Source organism: Ictalurus punctatus, chromosome 10, assembly GCF_001660625.3.
Source record: "Ictalurus punctatus breed USDA103 chromosome 10, Coco_2.0, whole genome shotgun sequence".
Classification (NCBI taxonomy): domain Eukaryota; kingdom Metazoa; phylum Chordata; class Actinopteri; order Siluriformes; family Ictaluridae; genus Ictalurus; species Ictalurus punctatus.
In genome coordinates this window covers 15,110,001-15,135,000 of record NC_030425.2, presented here as the reverse complement: position 1 = coordinate 15,135,000, position 25,000 = coordinate 15,110,001, and the positions used below count along the sequence as shown (strand labels likewise).

The 25,000-nt window shown below is 39.5% G+C and overlaps 1 protein-coding gene across 3 annotated transcripts in view; it reads right to left on the bottom strand.

The window, feature by feature from the left end:
* kdm4b (lysine (K)-specific demethylase 4B) overlaps nucleotides 1–25,000 on the bottom strand; it is a 74,816-nt gene that overhangs the window by 22,568 nt on the left and 27,248 nt on the right. For 2 of the 3 annotated variants that reach the window (XM_017478158.3, XM_053683272.1), the window contains exons 7-14: nucleotides 23,659–23,762; nucleotides 17,882–18,019; nucleotides 12,129–12,325; nucleotides 11,745–11,965; nucleotides 10,656–10,858; nucleotides 9,638–9,761; nucleotides 5,338–5,516; nucleotides 4,269–4,458 (exon numbers count right to left, since the gene is read on the bottom strand). In XM_017478158.3, coding sequence (XP_017333647.1) covers nucleotides 4,269–4,458; nucleotides 5,338–5,516; nucleotides 9,638–9,761; nucleotides 10,656–10,858; nucleotides 11,745–11,965; nucleotides 12,129–12,325; nucleotides 17,882–18,019; nucleotides 23,659–23,762 — 1,356 coding nt within the window. The remainder of the gene's footprint in view (nucleotides 1–4,268; nucleotides 4,459–5,337; nucleotides 5,517–9,637; nucleotides 9,762–10,655; nucleotides 10,859–11,744; nucleotides 11,966–12,128; nucleotides 12,326–17,881; nucleotides 18,020–23,658; nucleotides 23,763–25,000) is intronic. The other variant, XM_017478159.3, reaches the window with a different exon arrangement.

The window sequence follows — 25,000 nt, the reverse complement described above, 5'->3', positions numbered from 1 at the left end:
ATAAGCTACATCACATAACAGAGGTTACATATAATCCACAAGACAAGATCATAGCTGAATGTATAATAATTGCCCCATTCAACAGTTTACATATGTTTGATTCTTAATACTGTGTGTTCTTACCTAGATGAGCAATGACTGTTTTTTTGTTTTGTGATAGTTGTTCACGAGTCCCTTGTTTGTACTGAGAGGTCTAGCAAATTCTTTGCTTTTCCTTTGCTTTTGCTTTTTCTTTGCTTATCTTCTACATATTTGACCCCTTTCCAACAGTGACTATATGATGTTGAGATCCATCTTTTTCACACTGAGGACAACTGAGGGACTCGTACACAAATATTATATAAGGTGCAAACATTCACTGATTCTCAAGAAGGTAGCACGATACATTAAAAGCCAGGGGGCTATAAACTTTTGAACGGGATGATTGGTGTAAATTATTATTTTGTTTGAAATTTTATTTTTCATTTAGCACTGCCCTTCAGAAGCTAAATAAGGTATGTCTCCCAGAAGACAAAATAATAATTTACACCGATCAACCTGTTCATCACCGATCATATGTCCATTTTGATATTGTCCAAGCCCTTGCTGGAATATCAGAGCCAAAGAGTGCTTTTTGGACAAGATATTGTACATACAGATTCTGCTAGAGAATACTTCACACACACAGGCTACAGGCAACTTTATGCAAATTAGGACAACCCGTTAAAGCAACAAATCCAAATGTTTGGCACAATCAATCTGTTGGACCTTAACTTACGATCTGAAATTTATTCAGTTCTTTACTCGCAACATTAATATCTAGAATTAGTTAGTACCGCTTGACACTATAGTATACAATTGTAGAAGAGTAAGGATTTATATTCTCACTATCCAGTGTCAACCAAAAGAGAACGAGTTCCCTTTTGATTCTGGCTCCTCTCAAAGTTGCTTCCTCATGTTGTCTTGGAGTTTTTCCTTGCCACCTTCATACCTGTCTTGCTCATTAGGGATCAGAATCTAAATCTATATCTACAGGGTGTCCCATACGTAGAGAACTATGTTTGCCAGGACTACACTGGTTGTGCTTTCATCAGTGGATGTCCACTTCTCAGTTGGTCTGCAACACTTCCAGTATGTTTGGATTTGTTATTAAGTTTGGCAGCAGTATCATGTGTGATGTGCTTGCCATATTTCCTGCTCAAGTCCATTGGAACCTTGCAACAGCTTCCTGATCCAGCCATGAGAATGATTTCACTGTGTTCTTTTGTCAAAGGCATTCTAAAAGTCTATCTGAAAACATGTATACATAAAATAAACTAACAATGAAAAATTTCAGAAGACATTTTGCAAAAGTGTGTCAATTTCCTCTCTGTATGGAGACTTTTGTGTCCTTTATTAAAAGTGCTATATAATTAAAATGTCATTGAACTGAAATTAGTTTCTATGCAGTTCTTGACTTGAAAAAATGGAAGAAAAACATTAACCGTATAATGGTCTCATTCGATCCTGTCATATACAACCTCTCATTTGATGTGTACAGAGACATTACAAAGAAAACTATTTCTCAGAAGGAAGTACAGAGGTTAGGTGTGTGCTTGTCGCCTGCTATCGTAATTCACTTTATAAGTAGCTTGTGTTTGTGGGATTTTCAGTGATGTTAGCAAAATCACTGTTTATTTACTAAAAGTCGTAAAATTAACCTGCTGGAGAAGCACATCTACCATAAAAAATATTTTTAAAAACACTATAAGGCAAGTTTCACATATGCTAAAGAAACACATTATAATTTAGACATTAATTTTGAGATCCTGTCAGTCCCAGTGAGGGTACTTTGGTTAAAATATTTTCCATTTAGGAGCTTGGGGAGTTTTGCAGGTGTTTGTATCAGACAAAAATTAATACCCATCATATTTTAGCTTTATAGTTTGTATAGTAAATGCTGAACTTTAAGCACTGGTATAAATCTTTACAGCCCAAATGAACATTCTGAACATCTGAGCATTCCCATCAGCTAACACCAATGTGGAGATGAACAATAATGTGTTTTAAAGGTTTGTTTGGTTTTCGCAGTACAGTAAATTCGTGCTGACCGCACCACAACGGCATTCAGTTAGAACTGCTGAAAGCAATCATATAGCAGCATCACCTCACTGAGCAACTCTCACACTCTCTCTCTCTCTCACACTCTCACACACACACACACCCTAATTGGCTACGGAGCTTACGTTCAGCCTGAGCAGAAGAGAGAGGCACAAGCTAAACAAACAGCTTTTTCCACTTTTTTTTCACACCACCCACCCCGAAAGTTTGCAGAAGAAGAATGTTTTTCAAAGTAAACACAGACGATTGAGGTTCAGGCCTTGCAGAAGGAAATTGGCTGAAATCGTTTGATTGACAGTGTGGTGTTGAGAAGATGATGAGGACCAGGTGAAAGAGAAAGACGAGAGGGGAAAAAAGATGATTAACATGAGGGAGTGGTGGAGGAAGAGCAGGCTCTAGTGGAATTACACTGCAGAACTCATATCAGGGTTTACGGCAGGGATGTCTAATTTCTAGTGGACCGGACCTAAAAATATCTACTACTACTACTACTACTACTACTACTACTATTATTATTATTATTATTATTATTATTATTATTATTATTTTGATGATTGTTATTAAAATGCTACTTTGCAGCAAAACCTCTAAATCTAAATGCGATCCAGTAAACAGATGCTTGTACAGTGCCGAATGTTTTTCTTGCTACTAAAGAATTATACATCATTGGCAATATTGGTGGATGATGACAAAAATATCAATCACAATAGTTCCACAATACATAGGTTTACTAACCTACATAACCAACCTAATCTAAAAATTTTATTTAAAAAAAAAAAGAAGAAGAAGAAGAAAAAAAAATCAGTTCAAGATAACGTAATGTCTATAAAATTTCATCCATCCATCTTCTACTGCTTACTCCTTCTTCAGTGTCGTGGGGAACCTGGAGCCAATCAAAGGGAGCATCGGGCACAAGGCGGGGTACACCCTGGACAGGGTGCTAGTCCATCGCAGGGCACAATCACATACACACACACACCCAGTCATACACTATGGACACTACACACAATACTAAAAAAATTTTAAAAACCAGTACAAAATTGTAACATTAAAATCAACTGTTCCCATAGTTCGAATCAGAATTTTAAAAATAAATAATAATAAAATTTTAAAATGATTTCATGACACCCACAATATCTCAGAAAGGTGTAGTGCGACACAATATCAATATTATTCACCCATACTGCCCAGCCATAATTAGATAATTTTTTCAGGGGTTCAAGAACCGAGACGTAGAATGGGCGTGTCTGGAGGTGTGGCAAAGACGCCCCTTCCCAAAAAACTACAAGTCACCAAACATGCGCAGAATACTTTGGGTTTTGTGCGGGCATTCCCAGGATCAGCGATGTATGATGAAGGACTAAACAATCATTCTGGTAACTATTTTTTCTCTGTTTATTTTTTTTAATAATGTGAATCCTAAATCAACTGGTTCTTCAAACTGTCAACTTTGCTCTTTCTGTGTACATCAAGTTGAGCATGAAAACATGGACAATTTATGAGCTTTTTTTTTTCTTTTTAATAATGGGTCAACAGCAGTGGAAACGATACTGAGGTTGAAAAGAACTAAGGTTTCACTGCAGATTTTTAGTCTTACATCATAGGACACATGATAGAATTGCTGTAAAGTCAGTAAGACTTTGAGCTTATTAAAGTGAAACAAGCATTTCATAACTGATTAGTATTTTTCAAACATGAAGCCCCTGCGATCACGGACAGGTATCTGCAGTTGTAGCAGAATGAATGCAAAACTCCTGTGATCATGGACAGACAACTATATGCAGCAAATGGCTTTTTTTTTCCCCAAACTGCACATGATTGTTGACCTATGCAGATTCTCAAAATAGGTCATGCCTGCCTGATGACACAATCTGTTTCACAGTACAGAAACCCCGGGGGGGGGGGGGGGAGACGGTGCTACTCTTTCAGTAGCAGAGTTTATGTCTCAGAGTTTACTGCTCTATTTTGCCCCCTAGATAATTCTAGAAAGATAATCACCAGGGAACCAACATCACCACTGCAGCCCACATCCTGTTTGATGCTCTAGCCTTACTGCGATTTTCTCATTTGTAACGATCATGGAAATGTACAAGACTGTTAGTGCCAAGTTCATCGTAGTGCTGCAGATTGGGAAACACTGCTGTAGAGTTGGACTGAATGCTGTATGTTAGCAGTGTGTGTGTACTCACTGGCATGAACCTGCAGGTTGCAGCAGGAGCAGGAGAGCAGCATGCTCGTCTCAGCACTGGAGGGAAGCGGCTCTGTGTTCGCCATGCCGGCACTGAAACACATCTCAGGCACAAGGGGCCGAGTCTGTTCACCACACCGAGACACAGGAACACCAGAGACATCGGAGGCAGGGGGGCTATCCTTATGGAGCTACACACACACACACACACACACACACACACACACAGCAACTGGGAAACTGAAAATCACCACATTATGGCCCATAATGAATTTGATATGAAATGAACACATGTTTAACATATTAATGAAAACACATCATGACATCATGCTTTTTATTCATTTATAATAATTTTTGTGGAATAATGTTATGGAACATCCAGAAGACAAGTTAGGTCCTGTATAGGTCCTATACATTATAAGTATGATTATGTAACATTACACAGGACTTGGGTATCGTTATTACATGTTTTATCATGAGGAGAATAGTCAGATAAGACATTAACATGCATGTATTACTTTGCTAGCTTTATCTTACTAGAAAGCTGCCTAGGTTGTGTTAGTATATGAAATGCTTCATAGCATTTCATCATTCCTAAACAACTATCGATCCATTTTCAATACCGCTTATCCTACACAGGGTCGCAGGGAGCCTGAAGCCTATCCCAGAGAAGGCAAGCGACACCCCGGACGAGGTGCCAACCCGTCGCAGGGCACAATCGCATACATTCACACACTAGACAGTTTGGAAACACTAAAAATCAGCCTACAATGCATGTCTTTGGACTAAGGGAAGAAACCGGAGTACCTGGAGGAAACCCCGAACCTCAGAAGTTTTCTGGATTGGATAATGTCTGGCCAGACACAAAATGATGTATAGATTCAATTGTATCAAGTTGAATTTTATATTGAATATTGAAATGAATAGAATCACCCTTCCCACCCATGTTCTCCTTTCGCTTTAAACTGCCAGCTCTTATTAAGAATCAATGACGCCCGGTTGCTTTGTTGAAGGACTGCTGAAGGACTGCTGGTGAGAAGGCAGTGTGTAGGTTTAACCAGATGTGTTACCTGTGTGTAGGGGCAGAACATCGTACAGACAGCGCAGTGTGGCTCCAGAGTTGCCATGCCAGCATTAAACTGCTTCTCTGCCACGAAGTCAGGTGAAAGGGTTTGCCACAAGTGGCACTGCTCTTGCTTCTTCACTTCCTGCTCCGCCGCACTGCCTACTGACAGCCCCGAGTACATTTCTGGAGACAGACACACACAGAGTTAGAACAACTCCTGTGTCCTTTCTTTCCATCTTATACAGTCTCACATTCTCTCTCTCTTTCAGAATATTAATAACACTTGCTGCTCCAGGGTTGCTAAATGCAACATTTTTCAACGTATTGCTGGTAAAACGGGCAGTGTTACACTGGTGAATCCTCTAAGGGGGTTGGGGGTAAATACAGCCTAAACACCAAATACGTGCTCCGTGTCCTCCACTCATTATAATCTTCAAGCGTCCCTCTCTTTTCTCTTCTCAGTGTCTTTCTGTCTGTTTGACAGAGACACAGGGCTGATGTTGCCCTGCCGCGGGCTCAAAGTGACTTTGAAAGCAGGCACGAGTCATGATCCTCAGATCGATATGCGTCAGTCTGAGCAAATCGAGAGAAAGGCAGAACAAAGGAAGGGGAAGAAAAAGACAAGCTGTATTTTGTTCTGGAGGCCTTATTAACTGCATCCATTAATGGTTTCTGTTTCACTAGGCAGCTCAAAGGAAACCTTGGCTGGCATCATGTTCGGTCCCTTTAACGGCCTTTTTGTTCCCCATCAGAAGGTCATGAGTTCAAGCCCATGTACTACTAGCATGCCATTGTTAGGATATTGCACAAAGCCCTTAACCCTCTCTGCCTGTACCATGGCTGACCCTGACTCTATTCCTGGCTTCCTAACGAGCTGAAATATGCAAATAATTTCATTATACTGTAGTTGTATGTGACAAAGTCTTCATTTTTTTTTTTTTTTTTTAAACACATTAACATTTTGAGTTTACAAAATGGACAAATCACATCAGTAATGGCCTGTTGACTTTATTAACACTTAAGAGTTTAAAATCAGGAATGTAATTTAATGTGTTTAACAGAAACTTGGATTAAACCAAATGAGTACATAGCATTAAATGAAGCCAGTCCTCCGGGATACAGTTATGTACATCAGCCTCGTTCAACTGGTAGAGGAGGAGGTGTTGGACTCATCCATAGTAAAAATCTAGTCGTCACACAAAAACCTAAGCATAAATTTAATTCTTTTGAAATTCTTTATACCAGTATAAGTTATGTAGCCACAAAAAATAAGTCAATTCCTCTAATTATTATTTACAGACCCCCAGGGCCATATACTGAATTTCTTAGTGAATTTGCAGACTTTGTCTCAAACCTGGTTGTGTCTGTAGATAAAGCAGTAATCGTCGGAGACTTTAATATTCATTTTGATAACCTGGAAGACCCTCTAAGATTAGCGGTTGTGTCCATCTTAGATTCAGTAGGGATTAATCAGAACGTAATCGGGCCTACTCATAATGGTGGTCACACTCTTGACCTCATACTAACATACGGACTAAGTATAGAAAATGTTATCATTTTTCCGCAGTCTGAAGTTGTTTCAGACCATTATCTTATCTCGTTCATAATACGTATTGATCATAATATTCCCACCTCGCCTCCGCATAAAACGTACCTACACATCAGCTACTGCACCGAGCTTCATAAATAACCTCGCAGAAACATCAATTAGATTTGGATCACCGTCAGATCACACAGAACTCGATCAGGCGACTGAAAGCTTGGAATCAACACTCCGCTACACGCTAGATAGAGTGGCTCCACTCAAAAGGAAAATAATTAGAGAAAAAAAATTAGCACCCTGGTATAACGATCAAACGCAAACCTTAAAACAGACAACTCGACAATTAGAACGTAAATGGCGTCAAACCAAATTGGTGATATTTCAAACAGCATGGAAGGAGAGCCTACTGAAATATAGGAAATCTCTTGGCGATGCTAGAAAAATCTATTTCTCCACCTTAATAGGAGACAACAAAAACAATTCTAGATTCCTTTTCAACACAGTAGCAAAATTAACTAGGAATAAAACCACTACAGAGAGAAACACTCAATCATTACATAGCAGTGAAGATTTCATGAAATTTTTCATTGATAAGGTTGAAAATATTAGACGTGAAATACAGGCCATTAAATTAAAACCGGACAGTACTGTAACAAACCCATTACATGACAATGTAGCAATATCAGATCAATGTTTAGAGTGTTTTGCTCCGCTTAGAGAGACCGAACTAGCTACATTAATCTCTTTAGCCAATTCACCAACTTGCATACTAGATCCCGTACCTACATGTTTGTTTAAACAGATTTGTCCAGGAGTAATTGAACCACTTCTAAATATAATCAATTCTTCCCTAAGCACTGGCTATGTACCTAAATCACTTAAATTAGCAGTTATTAAACCCTTGATTAAAAAACCTGATCTTGACCCGTCTCAATTGTCCAGCTATAGACCAATATCAAATCTCCCCTTCATCTCTAAGATTTTAGAAAAGGTTGTAGCAAAGCAGTTATGCTCGTACTTAGATAGGAATAACATTCATGAAATGTATCAGTCAGGATTTAGACCTCATCATAGCACAGAGACAGCGTTAGTTAAAGTAGTAAATGACCTTCTACTGACTTACGATCAGGGTTGTGTCTCGCTGCTTGTGTTACTCGACCTTAGTGCAGCTTTTGATACTATAGATCACACTATTCTACTTGATAGATTAGAAAATGTTGGTATTAAGGGAACAGTCCTCTCCTGGCTCAGGTCTTATCTGACCGATCGTTATCAGTTCGTAGATGTAAATGGTGATTTCTCCAGGCGTACTGAGGTTACTTTTGGAGTTTCACAGGGTTCTGTTTTAGGCCCACTGCTCTTTACTTTATATATGCTACCCCTAGGTCAAATTATTCGTAAACATGGAATTAGCTTCCACTGTTATGCTGATGATACACAGTTGTATGTTTCAGCGAAGCCAGAGGACAGACAGAAGCTTAGTAAAGTTGAGGATTGTGTAAAGGACATTAGACATTGGATGTTAATTAACTTCCTTCTACTTAATTCTGATAAAACAGAAATACTTTTATTAGGCCCACGTATAGCTAGAAGTAATCTTTCTGATCACATGGTTACTCCGGATGGTCTTTCTGTTTCATCATGTACAGCAGTTAAAGACCTTGGAGTGATTATTGACTCCAGCCTATCATTTGATGCTCATGTAGATAATATTACTAGGATAGCCTTCTTTCATATCAGAAATATTTCTAAAATAAGAAACATATTGTCACTACATGATGCGGAAATACTAGTTCATGCATTCGTCACCTCTAGATTAGATTACTGTAATGCCATACTGTCTGGATGTTCCAGTAGGAATATAAATAAGCTCCAGTTAGTCCAGAATGCAGCTGCTAGAGTCCTAACTAGAACTAGAAGATACGACCATATCACACCGATATTATCAATACTGCATTGGCTCCCAGTAAAATCTCACATTAATTATAAAATACTTTTATTAACCTATAAAGCACTAAATGGTCTCGCACCACAATATCTAAGCGACCTTTTGGTTTTATATGATCCGCCACGCCTACTTAGGTCAAAAGATGCAGGCTATTTGACGGTACCTCGAATAGTGAAGGCTACAGCAGGGGGAAGAGCTTTCTCTTATAGAGCCCCACAGTTATGGAACAGTCTTCCTATTAGTGTTCGGGACTCAGACACAGTCTCAGTGTTTAAGTCCAAGCTTAAAACGTATTTGTTTACTCAAGCCTACCCTGACTAGATTCTGTTCTACTACTTCGCAGTCATAATTATCTTTTTTCTCCCTCTCTCCTTTCGCCAAGCCCCACACGAATTTATGGAGATACTAGAAATCCAGATCCTTTCTGCCTCTGGATGGAGCTCAAATCTTCTTTAATTCCAGACTGCTGGGACTACGGCTGCTCCTAACGCCATACAGACTTCATATAAATCCATAATGAACTTTTTCACACTAACTGTTGTTACCCAGATGAGGATGGGTTCCTTCTGAGTCGGGTTCCTCTCAAGGTTTCTTCCTCTTAAAATATCTTGGGGAGTTTTTCCTTGCCACCGTCGCCACTCAGTGGCTTGCTCAGTTGGGATAAATTCGCACCTTTTATATCTGTATACCATGTTGATATTTCTGTAAAGCTGCTTTGAGACAATGTCTATTGTAAAAAGCGCTATACAAATAAAATTGAATTGAATTGAAATTAAAAGCATTCAGCGATGATGCAATTGTACAATCACCCACCCTCATCGCTGGAAGCCTCCTGTTTGACAATGAAAGTGGGAGTGCGCATGGGTGGTTTGCTGAACGGATGCCTGCGACTCTTCTTCACTTCCACTTTCATCTTCATCTTCGGGTACAAGTTTGCCTGCAAATTAAGAGACAGAATAAACACGTTTTCAAATACAAATGTTGCTGGGGTCCCGAAATGATGCTCCCGCTACCATGTTTCACAGATTTGGGGATTCTGATGTTACCGTGCAGCACCATTTTTTTCAACAACCGTAACATTTTACATTTCTGACAAATTTTATCTAACCTGATCAAATAACACCTGGAGAAAATCCAGGTGGCCTTGAACAAACTTGAGACATGAAACAATGTGGGGGTTTTTTGTTTGGTTGTTTTTTTTTGGAGAGCAATGTGTTTCTCCATGGTGTCCTTCCATTATCACTACTTAAACCTCTTTCCAATTGTGATGCATGTGGAAGGAAGCATCATGTTTTTTTTGTTGCTGTTTTGCAATCACTGAGAAAACAATGAATTTAATATTGCATATTAAATATTGCATATGGGAATATGAGGTTGATAATTACCTGAAGCTAAATATCAGTTGGAAAATGCAATAAGAAAATTATCATTTAAACCCAGGTAGCATAAATGCGACCCCTTGGAGTTGCTAAATCACTCCTACATGCTTGGAATTCGGGATAAGTTTGAGAGAACTCATGGAATGAAATCTTCTAGTAGTGGACATGCCATTGCAAAAATGACTAACACAGGGAATCCTCTGGCAAATTTCATCTCTGCTTCTCTGCTGGGCTTCTCTATGGTGGTCATTATGGCTGCTGTAATGAATATAAATTAAACAATATTGAACCATACAAACTTTTTTTTTTTTTTTTAAACACGCATCAAACATGTCTTTGGAGAATTAAAATGTTCCTCATCTGACTTGCTAAACACAAAGCAGAACACGGACATTTGCAGTTGGACATTGGGCATAAGACTGCTGAATATTTCAGAAACTCAGCAAGCTAACCTGTAAGCTGGAATCTGAGCTGCCGACGGCTGCGCCTCCGTTGCTCTGAGCCTCGTTCTTCTTGGATAATGCGTAAGGTTTGAACGCCTGCTCGAAGCTGTCCTCCTCAGGTGATTTTACCTTTTTCTTCTTTTTCTTCTTCTTTTGCTCTTGTTCGTCTGCCTGCTCTGGCTCCTTTCCAGCTTCGGGCTTCTGGGAAGCTGCTGGCACAGGACAGAAAGAAAAAAGTGTCAGCAAATTCATATCAGAAAATTTGAAAACCTGAAAAAAAAAACCTAACAGAAGTTGCTGAGAGGAAGGGTACATTCAGTCTTGGTTTAATAAACAATAAGAATCTCATCATTATTAGGCACTTTTTGTGGGAAATAAAGTGAAACGCTTACAAAAATAGAGGTACATATAAACAAACAATCAAAAGGACTAGATTGCCTTTCGACATTTTTGAGAATCCTTGTCTCAGCAAAGAAAGCAAAAAAAAAAACCTCCTGAACTTGCGTTATACTGGCTGGAAGAATAGGTCACAATTTCATTAAAATCTCAATCAGTATATTTGCAACATTATACCCATCTTAATAAGGAATAAAACACTGTTGGCATTCTGTTAAAGAAAAATAATCAATGCTGGGGTGTGAAGCAGCCCAGGAGTTACTGTTACCACCCCAAAGTGGATTGTTTTTCAATAACAGCATATCCCAAAGTGTTTCAATCATCTTATACCACAGTAACTTGCCAACAATTACATACTTTTTATCCATTTATAATAACATTGCATACTGTTATCACTTACATTCTAACAGTTATAAAAAAAAATAATAATAATAAATAAATAAAAAGTTGTTCCTTCACTTTCTTTTGAAGTCAAAAAAAAATATTTCACTTGTTACAGAGTAACAATTGTTCTCGTTCTTGAGGTTTTCACATTGATTAAAACAAAGTAACAGCTTTACTTAACTGATCTGAAGTGAGGACACTGGAGACCCTTTCCATAAATGTTAAATAAATGTCTCCTTACAGAATACTAAAGAACTGCTGGAGCAAACACATTTTATTATTAGGAATTTGCTGTTTATCAAGCTTGCTGCTGCTCACCTCCTTCTCGGAGTGCTGCCTCCTGTTCCTCCCTCTCCAGTGCCTCCAGAGTGAGCATGGCCTCTCTGGTCATCTTCTCCTCCCTCTGCTGTTTCCTCTGTGCCTCCTTCTCCTCCAGCCTCTTCTGATAATCAGCCACGTCCAGCTCAATTCCCTCGTCCGACAGCAACTTCAGCTCCTCAGGCTTCAGCCGGCGTATTTGCTTTATTTTCTGCTGAGCTCTGAGGGCACCAAGACACATTTGTGTAACTGTACAATCAACCAAGCCCTGGAATTTCCATTCCCTATTATACTGTAGATTATAATAAATACCTAGTCAACTACCATACACCTAGACTCATTATTATTCACCAACAACATGACAACTGTGAGAATTTCTCTAACCTGCGGAGCTGTTTTTCTCTAAAGGTCACTCTGTTCTTCCTCCAGTGCTCCAGCTCAGGGCTGGTCAGTGAGGTGGACCTCTGGTGGTCCAGGACAGTCGTGTCCTTGCCCTTCTTCCACAGTTCATAGCGGTCCGGCTGCAAGCAGCGTACAAACACGTCCATGGAGATCTTCACCATGTCCTTCCGACACGTGCACTACAAACGGAAAAAACAGACATTGAAGAGAAAAAACCCACAAAAACACACAACAATAAGCCAACAAAATCATCTAATCAATAAATAAGCAATTTATATAGCACCTTTCCAAAGCTCAAGGTAGCTTAGACATAATTCAAATGGTGCATGAAGAAGATTGATACCCTCAATTCTGGTGTAGTTAGCAAAAGCAGTAAGTCTGTAATCTTTTATTTTTTTTAATTGACTAACAGTATTTGAATATCTTTTTGCCAATTTTGCCTAATTTTATTCTTATGTTTTTTTTCATTAATATTGTTAATTTCTAGATAAAACAAAATACAGTGCCTAAAAGTAAGAGGAAATAACATTAACGGGGAAAATGTAGTAATAAATAATTTAATAACAAAAGAAGAAAAAGGCATTGCACAACTTCGGTAGTTTTAGGACTAGGACTATTTTAAAAACCTGAAGCAAAAAAATTGGTGTTGAAGTTCTGAAGCAAAAAAGAAAATAGGGTATTGGACTAATTTTGTGAATGAAGAATTTAGACTAGTTGTGTTGAATAAGTAAATATGTTGGTGATTTAGACATTCATAAAATGATTTTATGTCCTCAAAAGTGAAATGCGGGTAGGTTGAAAAAACATTAGTTTCTAGTCTACATTGCTAGCAACTGGTTGATAGCAAGCTAGCAAAACACATCAACCCCAACAAATGAAAAACACAAAAGTTAGACAATTATGTATTTATAATTACATAATTTAACCCAGCATTGTAATACAAAGCAACACCGTTTCAGGGGTCAATGCAGCTAAAGCACTGAGCCCCTTGTCACCAGCATTCAAAGTTGTTTACAAAATTGGTTTACTCCTACAGCCTGAAATAATCAATAATATTTGATTCATTGCAATTAAGCTTGCAAATATTTACTGACAACAAGCTGGCATTACTGGCCCTTTAAAAGGATTGATACCAAAACCTGATAAAATAACTACAAGTTTTTTAACTAGTTTGGAGTTTGATGTTCTTGCAAATCTTTTGCTTTTGAACTGTATCCAACCCAAACAGGAGACCATGGGATATATTTATTCATAATGGCTTCAAAAATACACTCAAGTCCAAAACTAATTAAAACAAAAAGCTTGCTGATCCAAATTATATTTTGGTGCATTAAAAATAAAAAACAACTTTAAAAAAAATACCCACACACAGAGAGCTAGGCACTCTTTGAGATAATTATTTCCACATCAGTGTTTGAGATGTGGATAATTGATTAAACAAAAGATATGAAAAAGCTACCCAACAAAGACAAACAGCATAAATGCACACAGTTTAGAACAGCATAAAGGTCTGACGTACCATCAATATGCTTGTCATGCCACGAACCAAGTTCCAGATAAAAAATGTGATTCATTCTAAATTGGCTTCACGCAATAGTTCAAACTAGAAAAACGTCGGTTTTCTTTTTAAAGAATGTTCTAAACACAGGGTCATTTTTAAAGAGTCCCCTCCTAACAAGGTCACCCTCATGACAGCATACCTCTCTTAGCATGGTGTCCAGTCTTGACTAAGTATCCCTCCGAACTAGGTCTCTTCTTGACAGAATACCTTTCTGACAAGGTCCACTTCTGACAGTATGCCACCTGATATGGTCCCTTCCTGACAGGGTACCATTCCAGACTGGTCCCCCACCTCCTTAAAAGGTTCCATCCTGAAAGGGTTTCCTTGGGGACAGTGATCCTTTTATTTATTTATTTATTTATTTATTAAGTGACACTCTAAATTCCTGATTAAGCCTGTTAAGACTCCTAACAAGGTCCCATCCTGACAGGGGGCCCTCCTAGAAGTGCTATATCCTCAAAGGTTCTGTATATTCATTTTCAAAAGGTTGGCATTTCACTTGGGATTTTTCTGGAAAATACCATAACAACTTCAGCTCTCCTCACTTCACTCTTCCTGCCAAGTGTGCTGGCAACCTTACTGGTGTTCAAAAAAAAAAAAAAAAAGGCATGCTGGCAATTTTTACTGCAGTTTTGCAGTCTGCTGAACATTAGATGGTAAATAATGTCTAAACTGACGCTTGGTGTACCAGAGCGCAATAATCTGCTTTATCTGGTTGCAGGTTCGTTGATGTTCAACATCATTTTGAATAGTCAATACAGAAACAGTAGCCTCCATTTTCAGTGAATGATTTAACCACCATTGTGATATTACTCTCTGCTGGCAGGTGTTTTCTGTGTGCTAAACACTGCAGCCAATCTGAATGAGAGCGTGTGATCACCAAACTTATCAGGAAAATAAACAGTGAGAGCAACTGCAAGACAAGGAATGAGATAAAAATAAAACCAATTTTCTCAGAAGTGTCTCTCCTCTATATTACAGCTGGCCTTTATTTCTTCCCCAATATGAGAACCTTGTGTTAAATTATGGGAAACATTTCACTGCAAAGGCAGCAGGCAACGATACTGAAGTGAACAGCTCTATATACCAGCGTGTGCACATGGTGTTAATAACCATAACAACAAGCGCTAGCCGCAAAGCATTAACAACTCTACGGCTCCTGCATAGTGCTCACTGGAGTCCTGTATTTTTCTGCTGAGCTCAGGCCAGAAAGAAAGAGGCAGAAATGGGGGTAGGGAGGCTCTTGATGGTATTCGGAACTCCCACCATCACCATGCAAGAACTAGCTCCATTAGGGAGAGACTGCAAATGTAACGGGGAGGAGGAGAGACATGCAGAGGCAGTATGAATTCCTTTTAAAAGATGCTACTTTTTTAAATGATAGTCTGTGGATAAGGCCACTTTTGGTGCTGATTTAGCTCTATCCATCAGAAACAGCAGTGGGAAAGCCATGCTCAGGGCTGTTTTACGCCATCTGGTGCATTTTCATAACACCACCCTGCTTATCTAGAGCAGTAGTGAAAGTGTCTCATAAAAGTCTCCTCAGTAATGCCTACATCATTCAGGGACTGTAAATCACTGAGAGGTGTGTGGATGGAGATTATTATTTTTGCCCAAACTAATGCCAAGTGAACACTACATAACTTTTCAAATTTCAGAATTGCTGTATTGCTCCCACTACACTACACGAGAGACTACAGTTGAGGCCCACATATCACCCAATGTTTCACTTGGAGAGACCAGACAAAGTGCACCTGATCTCCAAATCCCACTTGCTCACGAAAATACATGTGGCAACTATGGCCGTTTCTGCACTGTTTTGAAAGGATACAAGACACAGACAGCAAGGCTAGTCTGGTCTGCAAAGAGAACTGGAGGTATAGTATAAAGAACTGGAGCTATTTTTATACTGTGCGTCACCAGGAATTTGGGTATGGCACCATTTGGGTATGGCATGCTAAATAATTTCCTATTACTCTTACTCTTCTTACTGCTATGCTTACATTTTACCCTTACCCACCAACACAAATAGCTGGATGAAAGAACTGGACACACTGCCCGTGCTACGTGTCATAGAGGTGCTCACGCTATTTATCAAAACATGCTTGAAAATATCAGACCATCTACGAGAGCTTGCAGAATCAGGTCACTGAACCAGTCATACTATACAATTGGTTTCTTGGGGGCACGCTGTAATTTCTCAGGGGATCATTCAGGGTATCATTCTCAAACAGGGTTATCAGAGCTAAACTTGCATAGTGTGCATTCAGAATAAGTCACTATGACGACGGTCACCCGGATTTCATGCAGCCTTAGATTCACACATCTCTTTGTTGTACTGTTCCACGTATAAACACACTGATGGCCATTTCAACACCCATGAACCACAATCCCACAGCAGCTGATGTTAAGAACTCTTCAATGTAGAACCTTGGCATACTGTAGCCTCTAATTTGCCTAAGACATTACAGTAATTACAGTGGCTGATCATCCTAAACGTGTGCACGACCTTCACTTTGTATCTCTTCACACGGTGCTGCTTTCCTGTGTACTGAGCGGAAATCATTATGGGGGAATTTTTCCAGTCATTTCCTGTATGTGTGGATGTGCATGTGACCTTGCAGCCTGATTTTAAAAAGACTCCACTAATGAGCTCTACCATTAAGAGCACACAGAGGAAAATCCTGCAAACTGAAATAATGACTGTTTGGAACGGGTTCCTTCTCCTGTTCATTTTAAAAGCGACAGCTGTGCAGAGAGAGAGAGAGAGAGAGAGAGAGAAAAAAATTGAATAAATACACAAATTTGCTACATATTTATTTTCTGCTCTTCATTCAGGTCCTACACATATTCTTCCATCCAGCCATCCCTCCACCTGTATGTCAAACTACCCATTCATCCATCCAACCATCTACCATTCATCTGTCTACCCATCCAACCAGACATCTACCCAGCTTTCCAACATTCTATCTATTCATCCATCTTTCCATACCTATATTCAGCTCTACTAATCTAATCAGTCTTATACAACCATCCTGTGACATAATCTAGATTGCTGGGATTTTTTTCCTCATTCTTCAAGGCAAAACTGTTCCAGCTCCTTCATGTTGGATGGGTTCCACTGGTGTACAGCAAAATTTAAGTTGTTGCACAGATTCTCAAATGGATTGAGGTCTGGGTTTTGACTAGGCCATTCAAAGACATTGAAATGTTTCCTCTGAAACCACTCGAGTATTGCTTAGCAGTATGCTTAGGGTTATTGTTCTACTGGAAGGTGAAGCTCCACCCCAGTCTCAAATCTCTGGAAGACTGAAACAGGTTTTCCTCAAGAATTTCCCTGTTTTTAGCACCATCGATCATTCCTTCAATTCTGACCAGTTCCTCAGTCCCTGCCTATGAAAAACATCCCCACATCATGATGCTGCCACCACCATGCTTCACTGTGGGGATGGTGTTCTCGGGGTGATGAGACGTGTTGGGTTTGCACCAGACATGGTGTTTTCCTTGATGGCCAATAAGCTCAATTTTAGTCTCATTTGACCATAGGACCTTCTTCCATATGTTTGGGGAGTCTCCTACATGCCTTTTGGTGAACAGCAAACGTGTTTGCTTATTATTTTTCTTTAAGCAATGGCAGCTCTATGGAGTGGACGGCTTAAAGTGGTCCTATGGACCGATACTCTAATCGCCGCTGTGGAGCTTTGAAGCTCCTTCAGGGTTACCTGTGGTCTCTTAGTTGCCTCTCTGAGTAATGCCCTCCTTGCTTGGTCCGTGAGTTTTGGTGCATGGCCCTCTCTTGGAAGGTTTGTTGTGGTGCCATATTCCTTCTATTTTTTAATAATGGATTTAACGGTGCTCCGCAGGATGTTCAAAGTATCAGGCCGGTTTTTTTTGTTTTTTGTTTTTTTTTACATAACCCAACCCTGAGCTGTTCTTCTCTACAACTTTGTCCCTGACCTGTTTGGAGAGCTCCATGGTGTCACTGAGGTCTTTCAGAACAGGTGTAAGTAAGTAAGTAAGTAAGTAAGTAAGTAAGTAAGTAAGTAAGTAAGTAAGTAAATAGATAAATAAATAAATAAATTTCACAGGGTTGGGGACCTGTGCAGTAGTTACACACTAAAATTTGGACAAGGTCCTTGAGGTTCCTCTTATAAGCATAATGTAATCTGCATACCTGCGTGGCCATTTTGCCATAGTCGATCCAACGCAGCGTGGCGAAGTTGGTGGACTCGGCACAGTTGAAGCCGTGGTTGAACCCTGCATGGTAGCCATACGGGAACGTAATCATGAACTCGCCCGCTTCCTGCGTGATCTGAACAAGACACACAAGAGGAAAGTCAATATCTTTAGCTGCAAAAGTACCCAAACTCCATATAATAAAAGAGCCACTCACACACACACCCTCACACACTTGAAATGGCTTGAGTTAATTAAATATTATGCTACATTATAAAATGAAATCAGTCTGAAGTAGTAACATTCCAGCACTCAACAGCTCCAAGATTATAAAAACAACTCTGAAAAGCACCCCACAACTGCCAACTGAAACAAATTCTACACTCTTCCAAATTAACCATTTTCTCTAAACCAAGCAGTTGAGAAGAAAAAACAAACAAACCCTAAATCATAATATGCTGCTAGGAAGCTGCTACTGTAGTAGAAAACATCCCCTCAGGCCAGGATGTGTGTGTGTGTGTATATATATATATATATATATATATATATATATATATATATATATATATATATATAATTATATTATATTATATTATATTATATTATATTATATATATATATATACACATACACATATATACATACATACATACATACATACATACATACACACACACATATATACAGTGAGGGAAAAAAGTATTTGATCCCCTGCTGATTTTGTACGTTTGCCCACGGACAAAGAAATGATCAGTCTATAATTTTAATGGTAGTTGTATTTGAACAGTGAGAGACAGAATAACAACAAAAAAATCCAGAAAAACGCATGTCAAAAATGTTATAAATTAATTTCCATTTTAATGAGGGAAAAAAGTATTTGACCCCCTCTCAATCAGAAAGATTTCTGGCTCCCAGGTGTCTTTTATACAGGTAACGAGCTGAGATTAGGAGCACACTGTTAAAGGGAGTGCTCCTAATATCAGTTTGTTACCTGTATAAAAGACACCTGTCCACAGAAGCAATCAATCAATCAGATTCCAAACTCTCCACCATGGCCAAGACCAAAGAGCTCTCCAAGGATGTCAGGTACAAGACTGTAGACCTACACAAGTCTGGAATGGGCTACAAGACCATTGCCAAGCAGCTTGGTGAGAAGGGGACAACAGTTGGTGCGATTATTCGCAAATGGAAGAAGCACAAAAGAACTGTCAATCTCCCTCGGCCTGGGGCTCCATGCAAGATCTCACCTTGTGGAGTTGCATTGATCATGAGAACAGTGAGGAATCAGCCCAGAACTACACGGGAGGATCTTGTGAATGATCTCAAGGCAGCTGGGACCATAGTCACCAAGAAAACAATTGGTAACACACTACGCCGTGAAGGACTGAAATCCTGCAGCACGCGCAAGGTCCGCTGCTCAAGAAAGCACATATACATGCCCGTCTGAAGTTTGCCAATGAACATCTGAATGATTCAGAGGACAACTTGGTGAAAGTGTTGAGGTCAGATGAGACCAAAATGGAGCTCTTTGGCATCAACTCAACTCGCCGTGTTTGGAGGAGGAGGAATGCTGCCTATGACCCCTGGAACACCATCCCCACCGTCAAACATGGAGGTGGAAACATTATGCTTTGGGGTTTTTTTTCTGCTAACGGGACAGGACAACTTCACCGCATCAAAGGGACGATGGACGGGGTTATGTACCGTCAAATCTTGGGTGAAAACCTCCTTCCCTCAGACAGGGCATTGAAAATGGGTCTTGGATGGATATTCCAGCATGACAATGACCCAAAACACACGGCCAAGGCAACAAAGGAGTGGCTCAAGAAGAAGCACATTAAGGTCCTGGAGTGACCTAGGCAGTCTCCAGACCTAAATCCCATAGAAAATCTGTGGAGAGAGCTGAAGGTTCGAGTTGCCAAACGTCAGCCTCGAAACCTTAATGATTTGGAGAAGATCTGCAAAGAGAAGTGGGACAAAATCCCTCCTGAGATGTGTGCAAACCTGGTGGCCAACTACAAGAAACGTCTGACCTCTGTGATTGCCAACGAGGGTTTTTAAACCAAGTACTAAGTCATGTTTTGCAGAGGGGTCAAATACTTATTTCCCTCATTAAAATGCAAATCAATTTATAACATTTTTGACGTGCGTTTTTCTGGATTTTTTTGTTGTTATTCTGTCTCTCACTGTTCAAATATATCTACCATTAAAATTATAGACTGATCATTTCTTTGTCAGTGGGCAAACGTACAAAATCAGCAGGGGATCACATACTTTTTTCCCCCACTGTATATGTGTATGTATGTATGTGTATATATATATATATATATATATATATATATATATATATATATATATATATATATATATATATATATATATACACACACACACACACACACACACACACACACACACACACACACACACATATATATATATATATATATATATATATATATATATATATATATATAGAGAGAGAGAGAGAGAGAGAGAGAGAGACACACACACACACACACACACACTTTAAGTAACTCTGGGTTCAGGGAAGAGGAACCACTTAAAGGAGTTACTGAAGGGTGCGTTTGATGAAAGAGGCAATCTGTTGAAAATTAAGTTGTAAAAGGCACTTTAGGACACAAAGCTGGTTTTCAATTATGTGACCTCAGACAAAAACGCCAGGGGGCAAACGTGTACACATGACCACCGGAGAGATCTCTTCATTCTGACTTGTCTTTTTCCTCCACTCGTTTTATGAACATCCAGCTCAAAATCTCTGCTTTCTTCTTCTTGTTCCCTCTCTCCACTGACTGCTCTTGCTCTCTCCATCCATCCATCTCTAATTCTATACCTAATCTCCTCCCTCTACTTCACTCTCTCTCCTCCTCCTCACTTTTTATCCATCCTAACTTCCTGTTTTCTCCTTTCTCACCCCCTATCTTGGCTGCTCCACTGACTGCTTTCTTTCTCCAAGTGCACCATCTCTCAGTATCCATCTGTCAATCTATACGTAAATATTGCCCTCCGTCTCCTCCACTCAGTCACTATCCATCTCTGTCACTCTCCCTACTTCTTTATCCCTCTCTCCCTACTTCCATTTCTATCCCGCTCACTTTGTATCCATCACTGTCTCTACTGCTTGCTTGCACTTCCTGATCATTTTTCTCTCTTCCCATCTTCCTTGCTCCGTCCATCCTTTTGCTTCTAGTTCTTTTCCCTCTACTCCTCTATCCACATCTTCCTTTTTTCTCCTTACCATGGTGTCTGCATTCATTTCTACTGCAAAGATTACTCCCCCTCCTTCTCTCTATCCCTCTTCCACTTCCTATTCCTTGATCTGTTCATCCCTCACACCTACCTTGCTCTTTCCTCCACTCTGGCTGCTCTCCTCTTGCTTGGTTTTCCCAGTATTGCCTTCTCTACATTCACATTTCTTCAATTCCCTCTCTCCCATCTTCACACTATCCATCCCTCACCACAATATCTCCTCCATAGCCAATGTTTTCTAGCAATTTCTCATTCCATACCTCAGTTTCTCTTCAACTTCCAATACCCATCCCTTGGATTTTTCCTCTTTTAATACAGTATCTGTACAATCATTTCTTGCTCTCCACTTTCTCCTTCTCCCTCCCTCCCTCTTCTTTCCATCTGTCCCTTACTCCAGTCCATACCTCAATAACTCATCCTCTAATTGCCTCACGGCTTGAGCTCCACAAGAAGCGTGGTATGGAGAGCTGGTCAGCCTTGGCCAAGAAAGACTTTCATTTTGCACTGTTTTATTTTTTTTAAAAAAAACCTCTGTTGCTAATGGAAGGTGTTGAGCTGTGGCATTTCTGGGGGACTCCCATGACTTCAGAAACAACAAAGTTAGTTGGATTAGTTGTGACATTGGCTATTTTTCAATCCTTGGTGCTCACCCAGTTCATCAAGCAGCTTCGTCCATCATCACTAAAACCTATGGCTTCTGACCAGAGTTAGCTACAGGTTAGTGGAGAACATCATCATGCACCACTGAAAGTCAATCACTATTTGCACTAGAGATACAGGGCTAATGTCATCTCAAAATAAAAATAATTAGCCAATTTTTAATGATCTCATGGCTCAGTTGCATATGGAGATCATATACAAAAAAAAAATTAAATTCATATTTGTGCTAATGTAGCTAAAGCATCCTCAAAAACTCAAGACGTCACCAAATGATGTCATAGACTAATTTGCATACTCTTTGAACATGTCATGATCTGCATATTGAAACATGTTATATGAGCAGAGTTTTATCGACAGAGAAAATAATAGAACTCATTTCTTATAGAACAAAGACGACCTAACATTGTGATCAGTGACTGTAATAAACAATGTTGACCAGTGACTGGTTGTTTGTAAGGTTCCCTACAGACCCTGGCTGACTTTTCACCATCGTGTTTGCTCAAAAAATTAGCATGCAGCATTGTCTGCTCTCTCCCCCCACCCACACACCCCCACCCCGCACCCACACACTCACTCACTCTCTCTCTCTCTCTCTGAAATAAGATGAATTGAGAGCATAATGAGTGCATGTGTGCTCATCCATTCTGCATTGCTGAAGCATAAGTAAGTGCTTCATTTCATCAGAGCAGATGAGTGGAGTGGAACTGTGCAGGTTTTTTTTTTTTTTTTTTTTTGGGGGGGGGGGGGGGGGGTGATTACACCGCACCCACACTCATGTCAAGACTTAAGTGATTTAGACATTATTAGTCAAAGGATGAGTGGCTTCACTGACACACACTCAGCCCACTCCCAGTACCTCTCACATTCACAAATTGAGTTCTGATTAAACGCTAATGCTAACACCACAACCCTAACCCTGGGAATGTTGCTACATTGCTATAAAAGTAACATTCTGGAATTTTGTGTCCCCTCAGTAAACGCTGGGGTACGATGTTGAGTGCTGGTGTGTGATTCGGAATGCTGGCGAACAATTAGGAATGCACCTGAATGATTACAAACTCTTGTATGCGATAGACAATGCTGGTGAATGATTATAAGAACGTTAGTGGACTATTAGGAACGTCGGTGTGCAATAAGGAAAGCTAATGTGTGATCGGAAAATCAGGTCAACAATTTAGGAACACTGGAGAACAATTAGGAACACTGGCAAATGATAAGAAATGCTGGCGTGTAACAGGGAAAGCTGGTGAACAATTAGGATCGCTTGTGAAAGATTAGGAAAACTGTTGTGCAGCAGGGAACACTGGTTAACAATAAGAAACACGTGTATGATTAGGAATGCTGATAAACTAGTACGAATGCTGGTGTGCAATTGGGAAAGCTGGTGAGCAGTTAGGAATGCTGGTGAACAATGATGAATGCTGGCATGCAATATAGGAATCTGGTAAATACTTAGGAATTCTCTGGAGTGACCAAGAAAGCTGGTGAACAATTACACACCCTACTGAATGATTAGGAATGCTGATGTATGGCAGGGAAAGCTGGTGAAGGATTAGGAATGCAGCTGTGTGATGGGAAAATCTGGTGAACCGCTAGGAAAGCTGGTGTCTGATGGTGAATGGAAAGTGTTGCTTTATTGGAAAATGTCACTGAGGAATTACCAGCACTGATGTGTGGAAATCGTGTGAATGTGAATTCTGTTGGGCGTTTTTTGAAGGAACACCTTATTGTTACAATTAACATTAAAATTACAAGTCAAAATGAACACTACAGTGAGAAATGACAAAAAAAATAAATAAATAAAAAATAAAAAATCCACATCTGGTGAGAGTATGGTGTACATACTCGATCAAAAGGGATGCTGTACTTCTTCAGGATGGAGGGAGAGATAAGGGTCATCTTGTGACGAAGAAAGGCATCACATCCCTGAGAGCTGCCGGGGAAAAAGCCTGCAAAGAAGATAAAAAAATATATTTGTTTAACTTTATTTATTTTATTTTTTTTTTATGTACCATCAATTTCTCATTTAAGATGATTTACTCTGGGTTCTTACTTTTCTGGTTTTACATTAAGAGAACTTACAATATTTAACATGAAAAAAAATTAGGGATGAAAGAATACACCACCACCTGCAAACGTAACCTCTGGCAGTGTTGGCGTGTGGAGTTCCCTGTACATTTCTGCCATGTTCCCAAAGCATGCCAGTAGGTCAACTGGCTACTCTAAACTGCCCCCCCCTAAACTGCGCCTACATTTGAATGCATGTGTGCAGGCTGCATTTCTGCTTTACACCCAGTGTTCCCAGGATAAGCTCTGGCTAAGGATCATTAAAGCATACTTTTTGCAATACTATTCAGCACAGTAGTATACAATTTGGGATGCCTAAGCCTTTTTGTGATATCTTGCTTGCTATTGAAAATATTCAATATAAGAGTATTTGACTGTACCACCTTTTCCTTTATATAGTTTTTTGGCAACATCTGCAAATCATCTGATAAAAATCTGCATTAAGACATTTAGAGTTCAAAATTCTGTCCCTGTAAAGCTGGCTTTACAGTGTACGATTTTGGGCATGACTTTGTTGTCGCAAATGAAAACAAATTGCACATCGTAAAATAATTCACCAGTTTTGAGCTGAGATTGGCAGTCGTACAACACATAATGTGGCATGTTCACTAGCGGCTGATTTAGCACCATGGCGACCAAAGTGCCAGAAATGATTTATTAAATTCTCAGAGTATGATGGCTGCTATAAAACTCATCTAAAAGCCACTAATAGGAGGATAAGGGATTATCCAAACCAAACTCCAAACGATCATTCAAAATACAAGCTCACTCTGAAGCGTGGACATTCCATGCTGTTCTGTGTTACCCAGCCATGAACAGCTCCAAACAACTCTTCACCTTTTAAAACATGTTTTCTCAAAATATAACATTACTCTTATTATACTGATGGCTCGTTTCAGTTAACCGACCCAATTTTCTGCCGAGCCTGGATTGCGCAGATTGATGACATAACCTTCATGTAATCTAACATTGAGAACACATGCTAATCACAGGGTCTGTTATAAAATTCTACCAAGATTATGTTGGGGTCATCTCATACAATGGTGACAATCTTTTTTTTTTAATTATTATTGAGAAATAAGAGACATGTCCCTTCCCTACTATATACATTTTACACCTG